This window comes from Vipera berus (assembly GCF_964194415.1).
Source record: "Vipera berus genome assembly, chromosome: 3".
Lineage (NCBI taxonomy): Eukaryota > Metazoa > Chordata > Lepidosauria > Squamata > Viperidae > Vipera > Vipera berus.
In genome coordinates this window covers 93,982,260-93,998,293 of record NC_138204.1, presented here as the reverse complement: position 1 = coordinate 93,998,293, position 16,034 = coordinate 93,982,260, and the positions used below count along the sequence as shown (strand labels likewise).

Sequence of the window (16,034 nt, the reverse complement as noted above, 5' to 3'; positions counted from 1 at the left end):
AAGAACTCTTAGTTTCACATGGAGTTGAAATTTCCCCTTCCCCCCATGGCAGGCAGCCCTTTGAGAACGAAAAGGCTGCCTGCTTGATGGGACTTCCTCCAATTGGCTGAAAAAACGGAGTTCAGATCCTGAACTTCTGAGCATTGGTTCCTGTAGCCCTTCAGAGGGATTCCCCTTTGCAGATGGAGGGAATTTAACTCAAAAGGCAGCACTTCCTCTCTGTCTGCTTAATCACCTGAAAAGATTGCATAATGATTGCAACTGAGAGTGCTGAAATTGCAATCATTGAGTGAAGCAGTCATTTCACTCAGTCCTGTCCCAGTTGTGCTCATCAGTCAAGGACTAGAAAAACAACAAAGATGATGAAGGATCTGGAGGCTAAACCATAGGATGAACAGTTGAGGGAACTAGGTATGTCTAGCCTATTGAAGAGAAAGATTAGGGGTGACATAGGTTTTTTCAGAACTTGAAAGGGGAGAAGAGGGGATTGACTTATTCTTTAAAGCACCTGAGGGCAGGACAAGAAGTAATGGGTGAAAGCCTGTTGAAGAGAGATTCAGCCTAGAAGTAAGAAATTTTCTGACAGTGAGAACAATTAATCAATGGAATAACTTGCAGCCCAAAGTTGTGGGTGCTCCATCACTGGAGGCTTTCAAAAATAGACTGGACTACTATTTGACTGGGATAGCGTAAGGCTCCTGCTTTGATCAGGGGGTTGGACCAGAAGACCTCTGAGTTCCTTTTCAGCCCTCTGCTTCTATGTTCTATGTATAGCCTACAGCTATTCAAAATAATCCTCTGCCTGTATACTAAGCCAGTGTTAATCAATAAAGTCTTGAACTCATAACTGCAGTTATACACCTGTGTAGTGACATACCTATGTAGTGTTTAAAGGTGGAACGCATAGGTTTCATCCTATGGCATGAAATTTGTATTGATTCTGTGGAGGAAGTCCATTGAAGACTGTTCCTTGACTTCAGAACATCTGTGACTGGACACTAACATCTTATCTTTTTAAAGGATAGTTTATAAATACGAACCTTAATCAAACAAGGCCAACATGAACATAAAACATAAACAATGATAAATCTCTTGATCAAAACAGATTACTTGCATGTGCATCCTCATTTCATGTATTTAATGCAGTTCTACATGTGTAACTTCACTTTATCATCATGTTCCTTACCGGTCAATTTTTAGAGAGAAGCAGTAAGAAACAAGCTTGAACTCTGTATAAAAAGCTGTCTAGTTACTATTTTTATCCCTTCAACTAAATATGTTGTTCTCACTCACATAAACCCTCTTTGTTGTAAACTTAAAATATTTCTAAATGCCTAAATAACAATAAGGCCATATTTATTGATTCTATTGTTATCTTTGTGGCTGGCATTTTAAAATACCAATTTTAAGTACCGGTAAATTTAATATTAAGTTTTGTCAGTGAAACTTGTCTTGTAGGCTCAGGTGGGGGTCAGGGTTTATATAACAAAATGCACTTAGAATTGCTTTGTCTGAAGACCTATTTCAGTTTGTACACCTCCTTCTCTCACTAAATTCAGTGGGAATTATTTCTAGGAGACAAACATAGCATTGTAGTCTAAGGGAATGAATCAGGGAGTCCAAAATGTTTTAATATTTTGTCATTTGATAAATTGAACTAAAGAAAATAAACTTCATAAAATTATAGACTTTAACATAAGAGTTGGCCACAAATATTTTGATATAAGTAGTCCTTGACTTATGACCACAAAATTTCTGTTGCTAAGCGAGACAGTTAAGTGAATTTTGCCCCATTTTATTACCTTTCTAGCTATAGTTGTTAAGTGAATTACTTCAGTTGTTAAGTGAATCTGGCTTCCTCATTGCCTGTTTGCCAGAATTTCATAAAAGGTGATCACATGACTGCAACGTTCATAAATATGAGTCAGTTGCTAAGCATCCAAATTTTGATCACATGACCATGGGGATGCTGCAATAGTTGTAAGTGTGAAAAACAGTCATTACTCACGTTTTCCAGTGCCGTTATAACTTTGAATAGTCACTGAATGAACTGTTGTAAGTTGAGAACTACCTGTAATTGTATAGTTTGGTCTGTAATAATTGTGAAGTGTTTTTGTTCAAAAACATGATAAGAGAAAGGGTTACACTAGTTAGGAAAAATCCAAATGACCCCTAGAATGCAGCTTTCTAGTCATTATTCAGATTTTTACAGCCCAGATATAGTAGCTTTAATGATACATGGTCTTCAGAAAGCCCTAAGCTATTTAATTTTAATTTTTTTAAATTTTAATTCCATTTATATCCCGCCCTTCTCCGAAGACTCAGGGCGGCTTACAAGCTTAATTTCTGGAATTAAAGTTTAAAGTCTTAAATGGACTTAAGAATTCAGCTGGCAAGCACTTTAAATCTGGGTCATGAACTTTAATTTTCCAGACATGACCTTTGCAATTACCCCAAAATTCAGAGAGTATATAAGATATAACCGGATAACTTTCTGGATACTGCAAATTCATGTCTTTTAAATTTTGGGTGGAGTGGGTGAACTTTTATCCCATTTATTTTTGTGTGCTTCTAGATCGGAATGTTATTGTAGATTATCTCATCTCAAATAAAAAGCACAAAACAATGATGGCTTTTAATAGTAACATTTAATTCTTATCCCTTCAGCAAAAAATCCACTTTCCTTTTAATAAAACTGCCCCTTAATTACGTTAAGCTTAGTAGTAGTCACTGATTAAATTATTCAGGGAAATTCATGCTGCAGCAAAAAATAAAGAATCGCTATAGTTTCCTCTGACATTACAAAAACCATGGTTACTGTGAGTAATGTTGTATTTAAAGTGGCTTAGTTTCCATGGAAATAGCTTCCAAGGTGAAAGGAAGACCGTCACTGTTGAATAATTGCCTCAGACATCCCTTTGGCATATGTTAGACATGGGCATCTAAGAGCTGGTGTTTTTTTTTTTTTTTTGTTTAGTCTTCTTGGGATTCTACAGATAGCAGTGAAGGGTGGAAATGTTTCTGGTTTTGAAATGCAGAATAGGACCCATTCATGGCAGCCTTGCACGAAAACACACGAAGGAACAAGTGCGCATTTTTCTGGCTTGGATATGACTAACGTATTATTGGGCACTTGAGCAGACTAATTTCATGTCTTTATCCGCGAACTATGTTATGCTGCAAATACATTTTGACACACCCACATACACACAGAATGAGTAAGTGAAAACACAAAAGAGAGGAAAGAAATATTACAATAGAATTCATCTCAGTATCCATTTTGCACATTTTCAAAGAATGCCAGGGAAAAAAAGACCTTTACTTGTATAGTGTATAGTAAGTGACCATTTGGATGACCATAAAAGAGTAAAGCTATGTACTGACTTTTGAGTTGTCTCTTATCATAACAAACCAGCATTCACAATATAATTTCACTAGCCATAGCATCTCACAATATCTCTCTGTTGATTTCCAGCAGTCTAACAGTAGAGCAGAAAAAGGCTGAGTAGATGCTGCTATATTTTCCTTTTCTTTCTTGAGAAAAGAAAAATAGAAATTCCTGAGTTTCATCTGATAATTGCTGTATCCAGGGCTTTTTTTGTCATAGAACGCCCAGAACGGAGTTCCGGCATCTTTTTTGGATGGAACCTTGTAGGGTAGGCAAGGTGGGTTGTATGACATGTGTGAGTTCCGGCACCTTTTTCTTTTACAAAAAAAGCACTGGTTGTATCCCCAAATAAGATTTATGGTATATGAAATTAGATTTCCATCCCATGGAAACACTGGCATCAATTCATCCCTTGTTAACATTCTGACCTGAAGAGAAGTTCATGGTAGAAACGTGTGAGCAAATATTGGAATTCCAGTACAAGAATTAGAAGGGAAGTAGAAGTAGCACCTTCTCATTTTTTAAATTGGAAAAAAGTTTGCCTTACTTGGACATTGTTTTCTAAATGGCTTGGCTCCATTTTTTTTATTTGATGCATTTGTAATGGACAAGATCCAAGCACGTTGTTAGAAATAAAAGAAAATATACAAATCACTTGGTTTCTCATAGATGTCTGCTCTGTAAACTCAGTACTCCCATAGAATGAGGACGGTGGTTTTTACCAATATTTAGTTATCTCTTCTTCAACCACTAGAAGTCTTTAGCCTTATTCTAAAATATGAATACATTGTGCTAGGACCAACATGGATCGTGATAGGAAAAATGTGTGCACTGATTCTCAGGTTTTTTTTTCTGAGTGCGATTCAGTATGCTGGTCATCATCTTGAAAGTCCTTCATGGCATTGGACCAGGTTACTTGTAGGACCACTTGACCCTGAGAGTATCTGTCCATTCCGCCATATTGGATAGAGTGGGCACATTCCATGTTCCTTCTCTGAAATACTGCCATCTAGTGGGGTGTCAGAAATAATCCTTTTTCTGTGGCAGCCTCTGCCCTGTGGAGCACTCTTCCCTGAGTTCTAGCAAGCTGCCACTTTCTCAGTCTTTGGGAAGTGCTGGGGTAAGATACAGTTGGGCCAGAAGATAGTGGTGTTGGTTGCATCAAAAAAAGGTTTTTGTTTTCAGTGTGTTTGGTTTTGTTGCTGGCATGAGCTACTAAAAGTTGGGTCATTTAAGCTTAATGTGCATCTTTTAGATAAATAAGAAAATAATTCTAAGATTATAAAATGGATAACTGGACACATGAGTAGTTGACTTTTTTAAAAAAATGTTCAAGCATAGGAGAGAGATCTAAGCAATACAGTAGCTTTGTTTCTGGAAATAAACATCTGTACAATATTGTATCTGGGGAAGTTTTCAGAAGAAGCTACCTATTCTGTTACATTGTTCTGGTACATGTTTAATTCCCATTTTGATCCAATGTTTTGTAAAACTTAAAACTGGTTCTGTACCATTTATTTTCTACTCCAATTGTCAGATTCCTTTGGGAAATAAATTCTTCTGGCTTCTTCTATCTTGGTATTCCACCCGCTAGTGAAAACATTATTGTCTTTGCAGAGTGCTCATTTGGCTATGATTGACACCTTAATGATGGCATATACTGTAGAAATGATCAGTGTGGAAAAAGTTATTGCATGTGTACAGCAGTATTCCTCCTTCTTCCAAGCTACAGACCTGCCCTATGACATAGAAGATGCGGTCATGTTCTGGATAAATAAGGTAAGCTTTTCATTTAACCATCATGGTGTTTTTAAAGGAAGGAAATAAAGGATGCAGCTTATCACTTACGTGAGGGTTACCTGATTGCTTTTTATTAGTGTCCTCTCAAGTTTCTAACTGAACAAAAATAATGTCAACTAATGTATGCCTACCGTGCAGTTTGCTGGATTTCTAAATACCCTTAGACCAGGGGTGTCAAACTGCCAGCCCGTGGGCCGGATGCGTCATGCCGAAACTGCGCCCACCCCATTGCCGGCAATGGGAAAAAAAAGTCGCGATACATCACAACAGGTCACGTGACGTTGTGAGTTTGACACCCTTGCCTTAGACACTGGTGGGATTCAGCCGGTTCGCACCCCTTTGGCAGAACCAGTAGCTAATTTTTTCTGTTGCCCAGGCCCAGAACAGACTTGCGAAAATGGCATCCACAAAGAACTGGTTGTTCACATATTTGAATCCCACCACTGCCCTCAGACAGTAAGCTTTGGTCATATTTCTTTGCAATATTTGAATGCTAACCTGTAGCTTTCAACTAAAGTGCAAAGCTGTATAAAGGGGGAAAGAAAGAGCTTGCACAAATATTGTTGCTCATTTTCCTGATTTGCAAAGTTATCTATTCTAATTCAGCCATTGTGATGTTAACAAAATTAAGTTGCTAAGCATAATAATCTATGGGATATAACGACAAAATACTTAGCTAGGGTTTATTTAGCCCAATTTTATGTTTCCTGAATCTTCACCAGGAACAAATCATGGCCATTATTTCTTAAAACAAGCCCTAATGTGATGCTATGATTTGAACTTAGTTTCTGAATCCTTTTTAAAATATGGTTCACAGTTATGTCTCACTTTCTGCTTTATCTAGGATACTAAACATTTACATATTCTGCCACAATAGAAAGAAAAACAAATTAAGAGACTCTTGTGTATATTAAAGACATTTACTAAATAACAAATGTGGAAAATACAGCTTTAAATAGGATACCATTGGTATTATATCATTCGAATGAAAAATGAAAAGTATCTGGCCTCTTCAGCAAAACACAATGATACCAGAATGACTATGCATGCATACATGCATGATGTAAATGTTATGATTGCATGTGTGCACCAGCAGTTGTACAGTGATGTGCCTGACCTCCCCAGTGGTAGTTACCGATATTTTCTAAATCAGCAAAGGATGGTTTACTGACTTTTTTTCACACTTTAAGTGTTTTCACATTTAATGCTAATTAGTTCCTTAAAGTACTTAGCCAGTATTGGTGGTGCTTAACGTCAAGCAAAGGTTTAAGCCAGGGATCTTCAAACTTGGCCCTTTTATGACTCATAAAAGGGCCAAGTTTGAAGATCCCTGGTTTAAGCTCAGGGAGTTATAGATTTGGGTTTTTTTTAAAACAACTCTATAGAATTGGGTAAAAAGCTTTATATGATCTGAAAGGAAATCAGACTAATTTTGGAGGAGGGAGTCTTGAGATTTCTCAAGGTGGTCAGGTAATTTGGTTACCTATGGTCAGGGGACATATTGGTTAAAGTCAAAGTTTTTTTTTTAATTGCATGTTTACCAGTAGTGGTATGAAGCATTCAGAGGGCAAAGGGCAAAGAGTCTTGTCTTTCAGTACACAAAATAGTCTCATGTTCTGTTTGAACAGCTAATGCATATAGGATAACTAATAGCTTAATGTAGTCAAGCAGTACCCTTGCTTTTTTGGTGCTACTTTGAGATACTATTCAGATATTTAAAAAGGAAAGGCAGAAGGAAAACAGATAAGGAATTAGCGAAACAAACTGCAATTAGCTTGCTTACATGCAAGGTAGACCATAGTTTGCTCAGCAAACCATGAGCAAGTGGCCTAGTTTGTGTGTGTAGATCAAGCCTTATTCTTAATGACTAGTCAAACCCAGATCAGATCCAATATTTTCAAAAAGTCTGTATTCTTTCTGCATAGAAGTAGACGTAGCAGATATGTATGGCAATCATAATGCACAATTGTTCTCAAGTTGCTGAGATATGTGCTATTCATTTATTTTCTACCAAATCCTTCAGATGATGTAAACAGCAAATATGGAAATAAATGATTAAATAGGCATTTGTTGATTTCTTGAATCAGTGCATTAGTGGTCCAAGTTCCACGTGTGGAAAACCAGTGCAAATATATTGCGTGTTCTGATGTGGTGCAAAGACAATATTAAAAAGGCAGCGTCTTCAGCCTTGTGCCCCCCAGATGTGTTGGACTTCATCTCCCCTAATCCATAACCAGAGCTGATGGAAATGCCAGCTAAGAATGGAAGGAGTAGAAGTCTTAACAATTACTAGTTAGGAAAAAGTCTGTCTTAAAGTGTCTATGCAATTTCAGAGTCACTTCTAAGTATTGCTAAGCTCAACTACTTTAAAGCTTTAAAGATTAAACTCATTTGGCCTTTTAAGACTCATTTGTACACTGGAAGAACACCAAGAAAATAAGAGAGACTTGTATTGCAAACAATTTTTAAAACCTTGGCTGAACTGTTTCAAAATTGCTCAGGGTAGAATAATTATACTAAGTAGACTATTATTTATATCTCAGCAAGAAATCAAAGTTTACTTAAGTCTAATTTTCTTTGCCCTTTTAGGCAAATGAACATTTAAAGGATATAATGGAACAGGAGCAGAAGCTAAAAGAGCAACATGGGGCAGAAACTCCAGGGGGTCAAAAGGTAGGTGTGCAAAATGCACTAGTTAAGAAACATTCAGAATAATTGCAACTACTGAGGGACTTCTCTTTTTAAAATACGTTCTAAGAGATCATTAGCCAGTTTGGTGTAGTGGTTAAGGTGCTGATCTAGAAACCAGGAGACTGTGTGTTCTATTCCCACCTTAGACATGAAAGCTGGCTAGGTGACCTTGCGGCCAGTCATCTCTCTCTCTCAGCCCAGCCCACCTTACAGGGTTGTTGTTGTGGAGAAAATAGGAGAAGTGAGTATTATATACGTTTGTCATCATGAATTATTTAGAAAGTTAATAAAAACAGGATAAGAAATAAATAAATCAATCAAAATTTCATTCATCCTTTAGATTTCCTTACAGTGCCTTTTTGGAGGATATTCAGACATTTTTTGCTTTGGTACATTATACACTAAGAAATACAATATTAAAATAAAAAATAAAACAGTGATTAAAAATAAAAGTAAGCACAGAAATCAGAAGTATATATGTGCATATCCCCATAACATGCAAATACATGTTTGTCTTTAAGAAGAAATACGCAAACATTTTAAACATCCCCATTCAGTATTTCATCCCAAAATGATGTTTGTTTAGATAAAGGTAGTGTTTTATGAATACCATCATTACTATAATGATTGATTAAAGTAAAGGTTTGATGCCTCTATCACTGTGCACTTTTTCCATGAAATTACTGTTTAAGATAAGTAACTTCAAAGTAGCATACAGAGTAGGAATGTAATTTTTAAAAAACCTGTAATTTAAAAATACATTTTTACAAAAAGTGTATTAATTCAATTCCCAAACCAGGTACCTTGCAGTAGTGCTTTTCCTCAGTTCCCATCATCCTCAATCCAGGCTGGTTACTACAATTTATGTTATCCCAAAACAGAATTATAATCTAGCAAACTTCAAAGGTGGCCAAAAATATTAATTCTGATCATAATTTTACCATTGCAAAAATAAATGATGCAGAAAAATACCAGATTTATATCAGTCGAAGACTATGTATTTTATAGCTACCATCTTTATTCCAAATGACTGAATTCTTTCTTGGAAAAATTAAGTTATAGATCATAGTTAAGTTATTAAGTTAAGTTATAAATAAATAAATAAAGAAAAATTATTTTTGCAGATATAATATTTTCTTTCAACTTTTTATTGTAAAAAAGATTTCTTTCATCATTTACGCATAAAAAGGTAAAGGTAAAGGTTCCCCCGCACATGCATGCTAGTCGTTTCCGACTCTAGGGGCCGGTGCTCATCTCCGTTTCAAAGCCGAAGAGCCAGCGCTTGTCCGAGGACGTCTCCATGGTCATGTGGCCGGCATGACTAGACGCCAAAGGCGCACGGAACGCTGTTACCTTCCCAGCGTAGTGGTCCCTATTTTTCTACTTGCATTTTTACGTGCTTTCGAGCTGCTAGGTTGGCTGCTAGGTTGCGTAAAAACCTTCTATTTACAATAGTGGAAAGGCACTACGTTCAGTCTCTCCTTACATTTTTTAAAATTAACTGTTAGGGAAAGATATGCACCAAAAGATAACACATTATTCTCTCTTGTTTTATATAATTCCATCTGTTTTCTTTTTTTGCACAGTTTTGTTAGGGAGTATCAAAGGAGTGGTATATATCATTTATTCATACAGATCTTAAATGCAAATGATCCAATGGCCCTTATTCAACTACTTGTTTGTTTTATTTTACTTCTCAAGGTATATAGCATATAGCATTATATAAAGTGAATTTAATTTTTAAAATCAGATGCTTATAAATGAACAACTGGATAGAACCAGAAATTTTTCTTCAAAGATATACCTTGTCATTTAAAGAGGGACTTCTTGCTCCCATCTGTGTGTTTTATTTTGAAAACTTCATTGTGGGAAAGACACAGAGATTTTAAACCATTGTATTTCACATTAATAAACAAAAAGATTACTAACATCCTCTGTTTCATTATGAGTACATTCCTTCATGTGAGTTGTAGTTAAATCATGAAGCTTCTGACTAACAGTAGCATCTCATTTCATCTCACCAGGAATCATGCCTACTAGATATAAGCTAGGAGTTTTAGGATTTAGGATTTTTAGGATTTTGAATTATGATTAATATTCTATTCTTTAATATTCAGGGGTTCCAAGCCCCAGTCTATGGACCGGTACTGGGCCGCGGCATGCCAGCAACCGGTCTGCACAAACAAGCAAAGCCCTATCCATGGGATCCAGGCAGCACATGAAACCACACACTCTCCAGTCCGTGGAAAAACCTTTCTCCACGGAATCAGTCCCTGGTGCCCAAAAGGTTGGGGACCTCTGTTCTAGCTTGTTCTAAATCTGATAATAATAGTTTCACTGATCAGATAAATCAAACCAACTACATAGATCGGTTAAAGACACATGTGTATGTGTGTGTGATGGCATAACAAGCCAAGATACGATCATTCATGTATGATCATAATGTGGAGCTATCCATGGTCATTAGAAATGCCAACAACTTCTATTATCTTGTAGTTCCTTATAATTTCTTGATAATAATACACCTTGGTTGGCTTATTCTACTGACTGTTATTTTAGTCATATGTCATATATGTGTAGCATCAGTCCTTTGCTCAGTCATGAATGTAATTTTCCAATGTAAACTTTGTTTTTGAGGTCCAGTGGTTAGCCTCAAGAGAAATCTTTTTTCCCCCTCCCATTTCATTCCATTTTTCTTGGTGTGGGACTAAGCAAGCTCTACTTTTCATTCCTTTCTGCATGCTAAATTGAGCCATTCCTAGCTATGCAACTGTCACAATTAGGTTCTGCATCAGCTTTGCTAAAGTGATTGGTGTTATGTATTGGGCTCTTGAGGAATACCACGAGGGTTGCTGGAGCAGCTAACGGCTCTCCAGCAACCCAGACTACAAGTCACCTGTGCTGCAATTGGCTATCTCCAGGCAATGATTGATTCAAACCTATTGGCTGCCGCCTAGGGGCTAGACTATATATTGCAGCTAGTTGCAGCCATTTCCCCAGTACAGTTTCTGCATGAAACAAACTATGAGTTACCCTGTACTCAGTCCCTCATTTTCATTCCTGTGCCAAAGAACCCGCTATTTAACAGTTGACATAGCTCGATAATTGCCCTGTCACTTCTCATGACTCTAGTCTCCTGTTTTGGCCCTTTTCTGCCCCAGCCCTCAGTTTGTTTTCATTATGAAGAATGGAAGTAAATTATTTGCTTCATTGAAGACTATAATTAATGACTCACAGCCAGTCAGATTTAGGAACTTCCATGAATTAAATTACTCCAGTTTATAGGTCCCTGCCCTCCCCCACTTCATTTCTCTGGTGTTAGATTTAGAGGATCACACTCTAGATTTAATCGTCACAAGGAGTTGTTATGCCTTAGCCTAGAAAAAACTATACAGCTGTTATTTCTGCAGCATTTTAAAGACAAATATTCTATCAAAAATGTACATTAGTTTCAAGTAAGCATAACCTCTACGTTGCCAATATTGATGTTTGGGTTTTTTTGTTTAATTTATTTTATTTTATTTATTTTAATAATATTTCTATACCGCCCTTCTCCCGCAGGACTCAGGGCGGTGAACAGGGCAAGAATAAAAATACAAATTACAAAAGTTAAAACTAAATTAAATAAATGCCCACATACTAAAATAGATATTTAAAACCTAATAAATAGCCCCCGATCCCCCCATCAGGCCAGGCCAGCTTGTTCAAAAAAGTATGTTTTTAGCTCGCGGCGAAAGGAGCGAAGGTCGGGCGCCGTCCGGAGCTCAACCGGGAGCTGATTCCATAGCTCCGGGGCGCCCACAGAGAAAGATCTCCCCCTGGGGGCCACCAGTCGACATTCTCTGACCGGTGGCACCCTGAGGAGGCCCTCTCTGTGGGAACGCACAGGGCGGAGGGAAGTCGATGCCGGCCAAAGTGAGGCCTTGAACATAATGAGATGTAATAACATATTAAACCTTAAAATTTTATTGATAGATGATGGACAGATGGGTGGATAGATGACATAGATAGATAGATAGATAGATAGATAGATAGATAGATAGATAGATAGATAGATAGATAGATAGATACTGTAGACATTATGGCCCATTTTTAGAGTACAAAAGAATAATTGTATGGAGTTGTATCAGGGATTGTGAAGTAATGCTGGTGAAGTATTTTAATAACATTTTATTTATTTTATTATTTACTTATTGAGTTTGTATGGTGCCAAATCCATTTAGATTCATGGAAATTTACAAAAAAATTAAAACCATTAAAACGTTTGTGGTAGAACATAACAGTTCAAACCAATAACATCTCATGGTAAACAATGTAAACGTTAATATATCCACAGTAAATGGTAAAATGGCAAAGCTTCTACAGCAACCTCTAGCATCATAAAATAAATTAATCATTGTTAAATAAAGAGAGTCTCATAATAGAACTACAGCCCCATAATTCATAGTCCACAGCTACCAGTTGGCACTTAACCACCAATCCACCGTCCAGAATAGACCAATCATCTCTGCTTTCTGGGAGACTCATTATAAGGGAGACTATTGTAATATCCAAAGGGAGACATTCTACCGACCATAGTAAAGAAAGGTGTTGTTGACTCTCTCCCTCATCTTATAGTAACATGGGATAAATAACACCTCCTCTCTGGATGGGTTAATTCAAATTGGCAAAAGCACTCATGAAGATACCTTAGTGCTGGGGTCCTCAACCTTGGCAACTTTAAGACTTGTGGACTTCAACTCCCAGAATTCCTCAGGAATTCTGGGAGTTGAAGTCCACAAGTCTTAAAGTTGCCAAGGTTGATGACCCCTGCCTTAGTGCTAAACCAGATAGGGTTTTTAGGTTAAAATTGGCAATTGGAAGCCTGTTTGCAACCAAAGTGAGGCCTTGAACATATCTTCCTGGCAGTTAACACTTGCTAGCAAGCAGCTTTATTACAACAATACAATCCTTTTTTTGTATTTTAACTTAACTTATATTGTATTTTAACTTTCTGAATAAAATAAAAAAATATTGACAGCAAAATATTCTTGAAAGTTACGAAGGAAGCTTAGTTCTTTCATCATCTACTAAATGGCTTATGACTGGAAAAGCAGGAGATAAGCCAAATAAAATCTGATGTAGAACTAGTTTATAAATTAATTGATGACATTTTAAAAAAATTTGTCCCCTTGGGAAACAGAACTCTCAGAGTAATTTTAATGTTTAAAATTATGATTAAAATTATTTTTAATAATAGAATAACTCTGACAACAAAGGTTCTTAAAACAGCTTCCAATGATTCAGAAATAAATATTAGTAAATTTAAAATGGATTACAGTAATATTCATAAAAGAAAAGAAAATGTTTAAGCAGCAATCAGTAAAAATAGTATTGCTTGGTGGAGAATCTTCCTAAGAAAGAAAGTCACCCAGGAAAAACTACCTATATAAGAAGTAAAATTTTGCATTTGACTTTTAGTATGGGAATTCAGAATACATCCAGTATCAGTGGGTGGGCACTTAACAACCATTATTTGTGCTAATAATTTAGCTCTGCATTCCTTGTATTTTCCCAGAATATAATTTCTTCTTTTATTTGTTATCAAAATGCTAGTGCAAAACTCATCAATATATAACAAGTTTTACATTACTCAATACTCATATTAAGAGTGAATGTGCTTATCCTTAAAAATTGAACAAGATTGGTTTTTTATGATCTGAAGTGCTATAAAGGTGTATTTTCATTGCTCATGGAAAAATGTAGAATAAAAAGGTTCCAAAATTACAACTCCATCTTGGAAGCCCCAGTTTTATTTGATTAGAATAATAGATTAGAAATAGCTACTACGTTTTTGAGATAAAAGGTACTGTTTATGTGTATGTCAATTTATCTCAGAATGAGAGTTTTTCTGCTGCAGTGTGCTGAACTGACAAATAGTAACTCATTGTTTTCACCTGGGTACTCTTAACAATCCTATTTGTAACAATTGAATGTGTATTTCAAGACAGTTAAGTATAATTAATTTTTCATGAATCTGAAAATGGCTTAAAGAAAAAATCTAATGGAATTGCTAAATGACAGTCATCATGTTCATGTTCTTCTTTGCCTGTTGCTTTTTTCCCTGCTGCTTTCCTTGAAGTCTCCTTCCAAGTGGTTTTGGAAACTGGTTCCTGTAAGTTTGTCATATCGCTTCACTTTGATTCAGTAGTTTAACCTTGTATCAGTTGCTTTGCCAATGTCATGGTAGTGCATTCATGTGTTTCATTTCTGCTTCCCCACCCAAAGGAGACAGCAGATACTCTGGAATAGTGTTGGCCCCATCATCCATTTCACAATTTTCAGGAGTGTGGAGTAAATGACTTACAAAAGGGGAGCAGATAATTGAGCAGGTCCAAACAGCTGAGAACCATTATCTGCAACAGCATGGATGATATATGAGTATCCATCAGGATTGTGAATGCTAATTTTAGTTTTATCATTTAATTCTATCTATCTGTCTATCTATTTATCTATCTGTCTGTCTGTCTGTCTGTCTGTCTGTCTATCTATCTATCTATCTATCTATCTATCTATCTATCTATCTATCTATCATCAATCTAGATAGATAGATTGATTGATTGATAGATAGATATAGATATTTATATACACAGAGAGAGAAGATACATGGTTACAATTACTCATTTATGATATATACTTTACATAATTATAATTTTCTACAACAAAAGTTTTCACTTCCAAACAAACTTGCCAGCAGATCTAAGCTCATTTTATTTCTTTAATCCTAACATAGTTGTGATTTAGGTTTGAAAATGCAAAAATCTACATATTCAACACATTTATTTTACTAAGGTGGGGAAATCTGGGGGGGAGGAAAAATTGCTGTAACACAGGGTGTCAAACTGCCGGCCCACGGGCCAGATGCATCATCCAGAAGCCACGCCCACCCCATTGCCGGCAATGGCAAATCTGTCCCAATACGTTTCACGACATCACATGATGTCACGAGTTTGACATGTCTGTTCTAACATGTCAGAAACATAAAAGTAGTTGTTACAAAAGATGAAATGATATGTTAGTTTGGGATGTGTTTATGGGATACCTGTACACACATTGAGACATATACAAAGAAGAATGTATGGTATGTATAATACAGATACACATGCACTTTGAGTGTTTTGAAAATTGTTTGGAAGACATAATATGAAACAAGTGGGAGTGAAATATCTCTTTAAAGGAGTCATATATTTTTGCAGAGTGGTGACAGAGTGACTCTGGTAGCTAGGAGTTGTTGGAAGGTGGACAGAGAGGAGCAGTAGTGTCTGCAAAGTTATGTTTTCTGGAGATAACAGAAGGGAAGAAACCCAGGCTGTGTGTAGTTCATAGCTAATAGGAAGGAGAGGAACATGCCCAGATAGGGCCACCTGCTCATAGCCAGGAAGTGATCCCAGAACCCAGCTTGCCCCTGTGGCAGCTGGTGCTAAAATTGCTGTGTTTGGCTGCTTCTGTCACCATCGGTTTCATTATTTATAGAAAAGTCACACACGTTTGTTATTTCAGGCAGTCACGGCACTACAAACTTTGAGAATATTTGTAAAAATTAATATCATATATCTACAACAAATCCTTTCCTTAGAAAAAAGAGGGGGGAAAGGGAACACTGAACATCACATGTAATTAATGCTCAGTCGTTGTGATAAATATACAAGAGTGGATCTCCGATGCTTATATGAATTCTTTTTCCCCTTCTGTAATTTGAAATGACTCTTACACAAGTCTTCATTCATTATTACTTCTCACCCCATTGTAAACAGAAGTAAACAAAACTGAAGTCTTTGAAGTAAAAAAAAATATATGAAGTCATAGGGTGATGGGCATTTTAAAAAATAGAACTGACAACTTGGAAGAAGGAACATGGGCTTCTGTAGGAGAATTTAGAAGCTTGCAAATATCTCAGCCCGTATGAAAAGGCTCAGAGTTTGCTAATACAAGAAGAATAAACATACATAAATTATACATTAAAAAGCAGTAAAGACATCTGGTGAGTTTGAGGCAATGTCTGATGTATTAACTTTCAGAATCCAAAGAGAGCCTGATTTATCAAACTCAAATTTGCAAAATGCATAAATTGTCATACTTCCAAAGAACAGTGGATAGCTGTCAACAACAGACTCAA

General features: G+C 36.4%; 1 protein-coding gene across 1 annotated transcript in view; it reads left to right on the top strand.

Moving 5' to 3' along the window:
• The window catches only part of CAMSAP2 (calmodulin regulated spectrin associated protein family member 2), a gene marked incomplete at its 5' end in the record, with an annotated part of 80,947 nt that overhangs the window by 24,489 nt on the left and 40,424 nt on the right, over positions 1-16,034 (top strand). The window contains 2 exons of the mRNA XM_081324733.1: positions 5,006-5,167; positions 7,778-7,861. Of these exons, the coding sequence (XP_081180859.1) occupies positions 5,006-5,167; positions 7,778-7,861 (246 nt within the window). The remainder of the gene's footprint in view (positions 1-5,005; positions 5,168-7,777; positions 7,862-16,034) is intronic.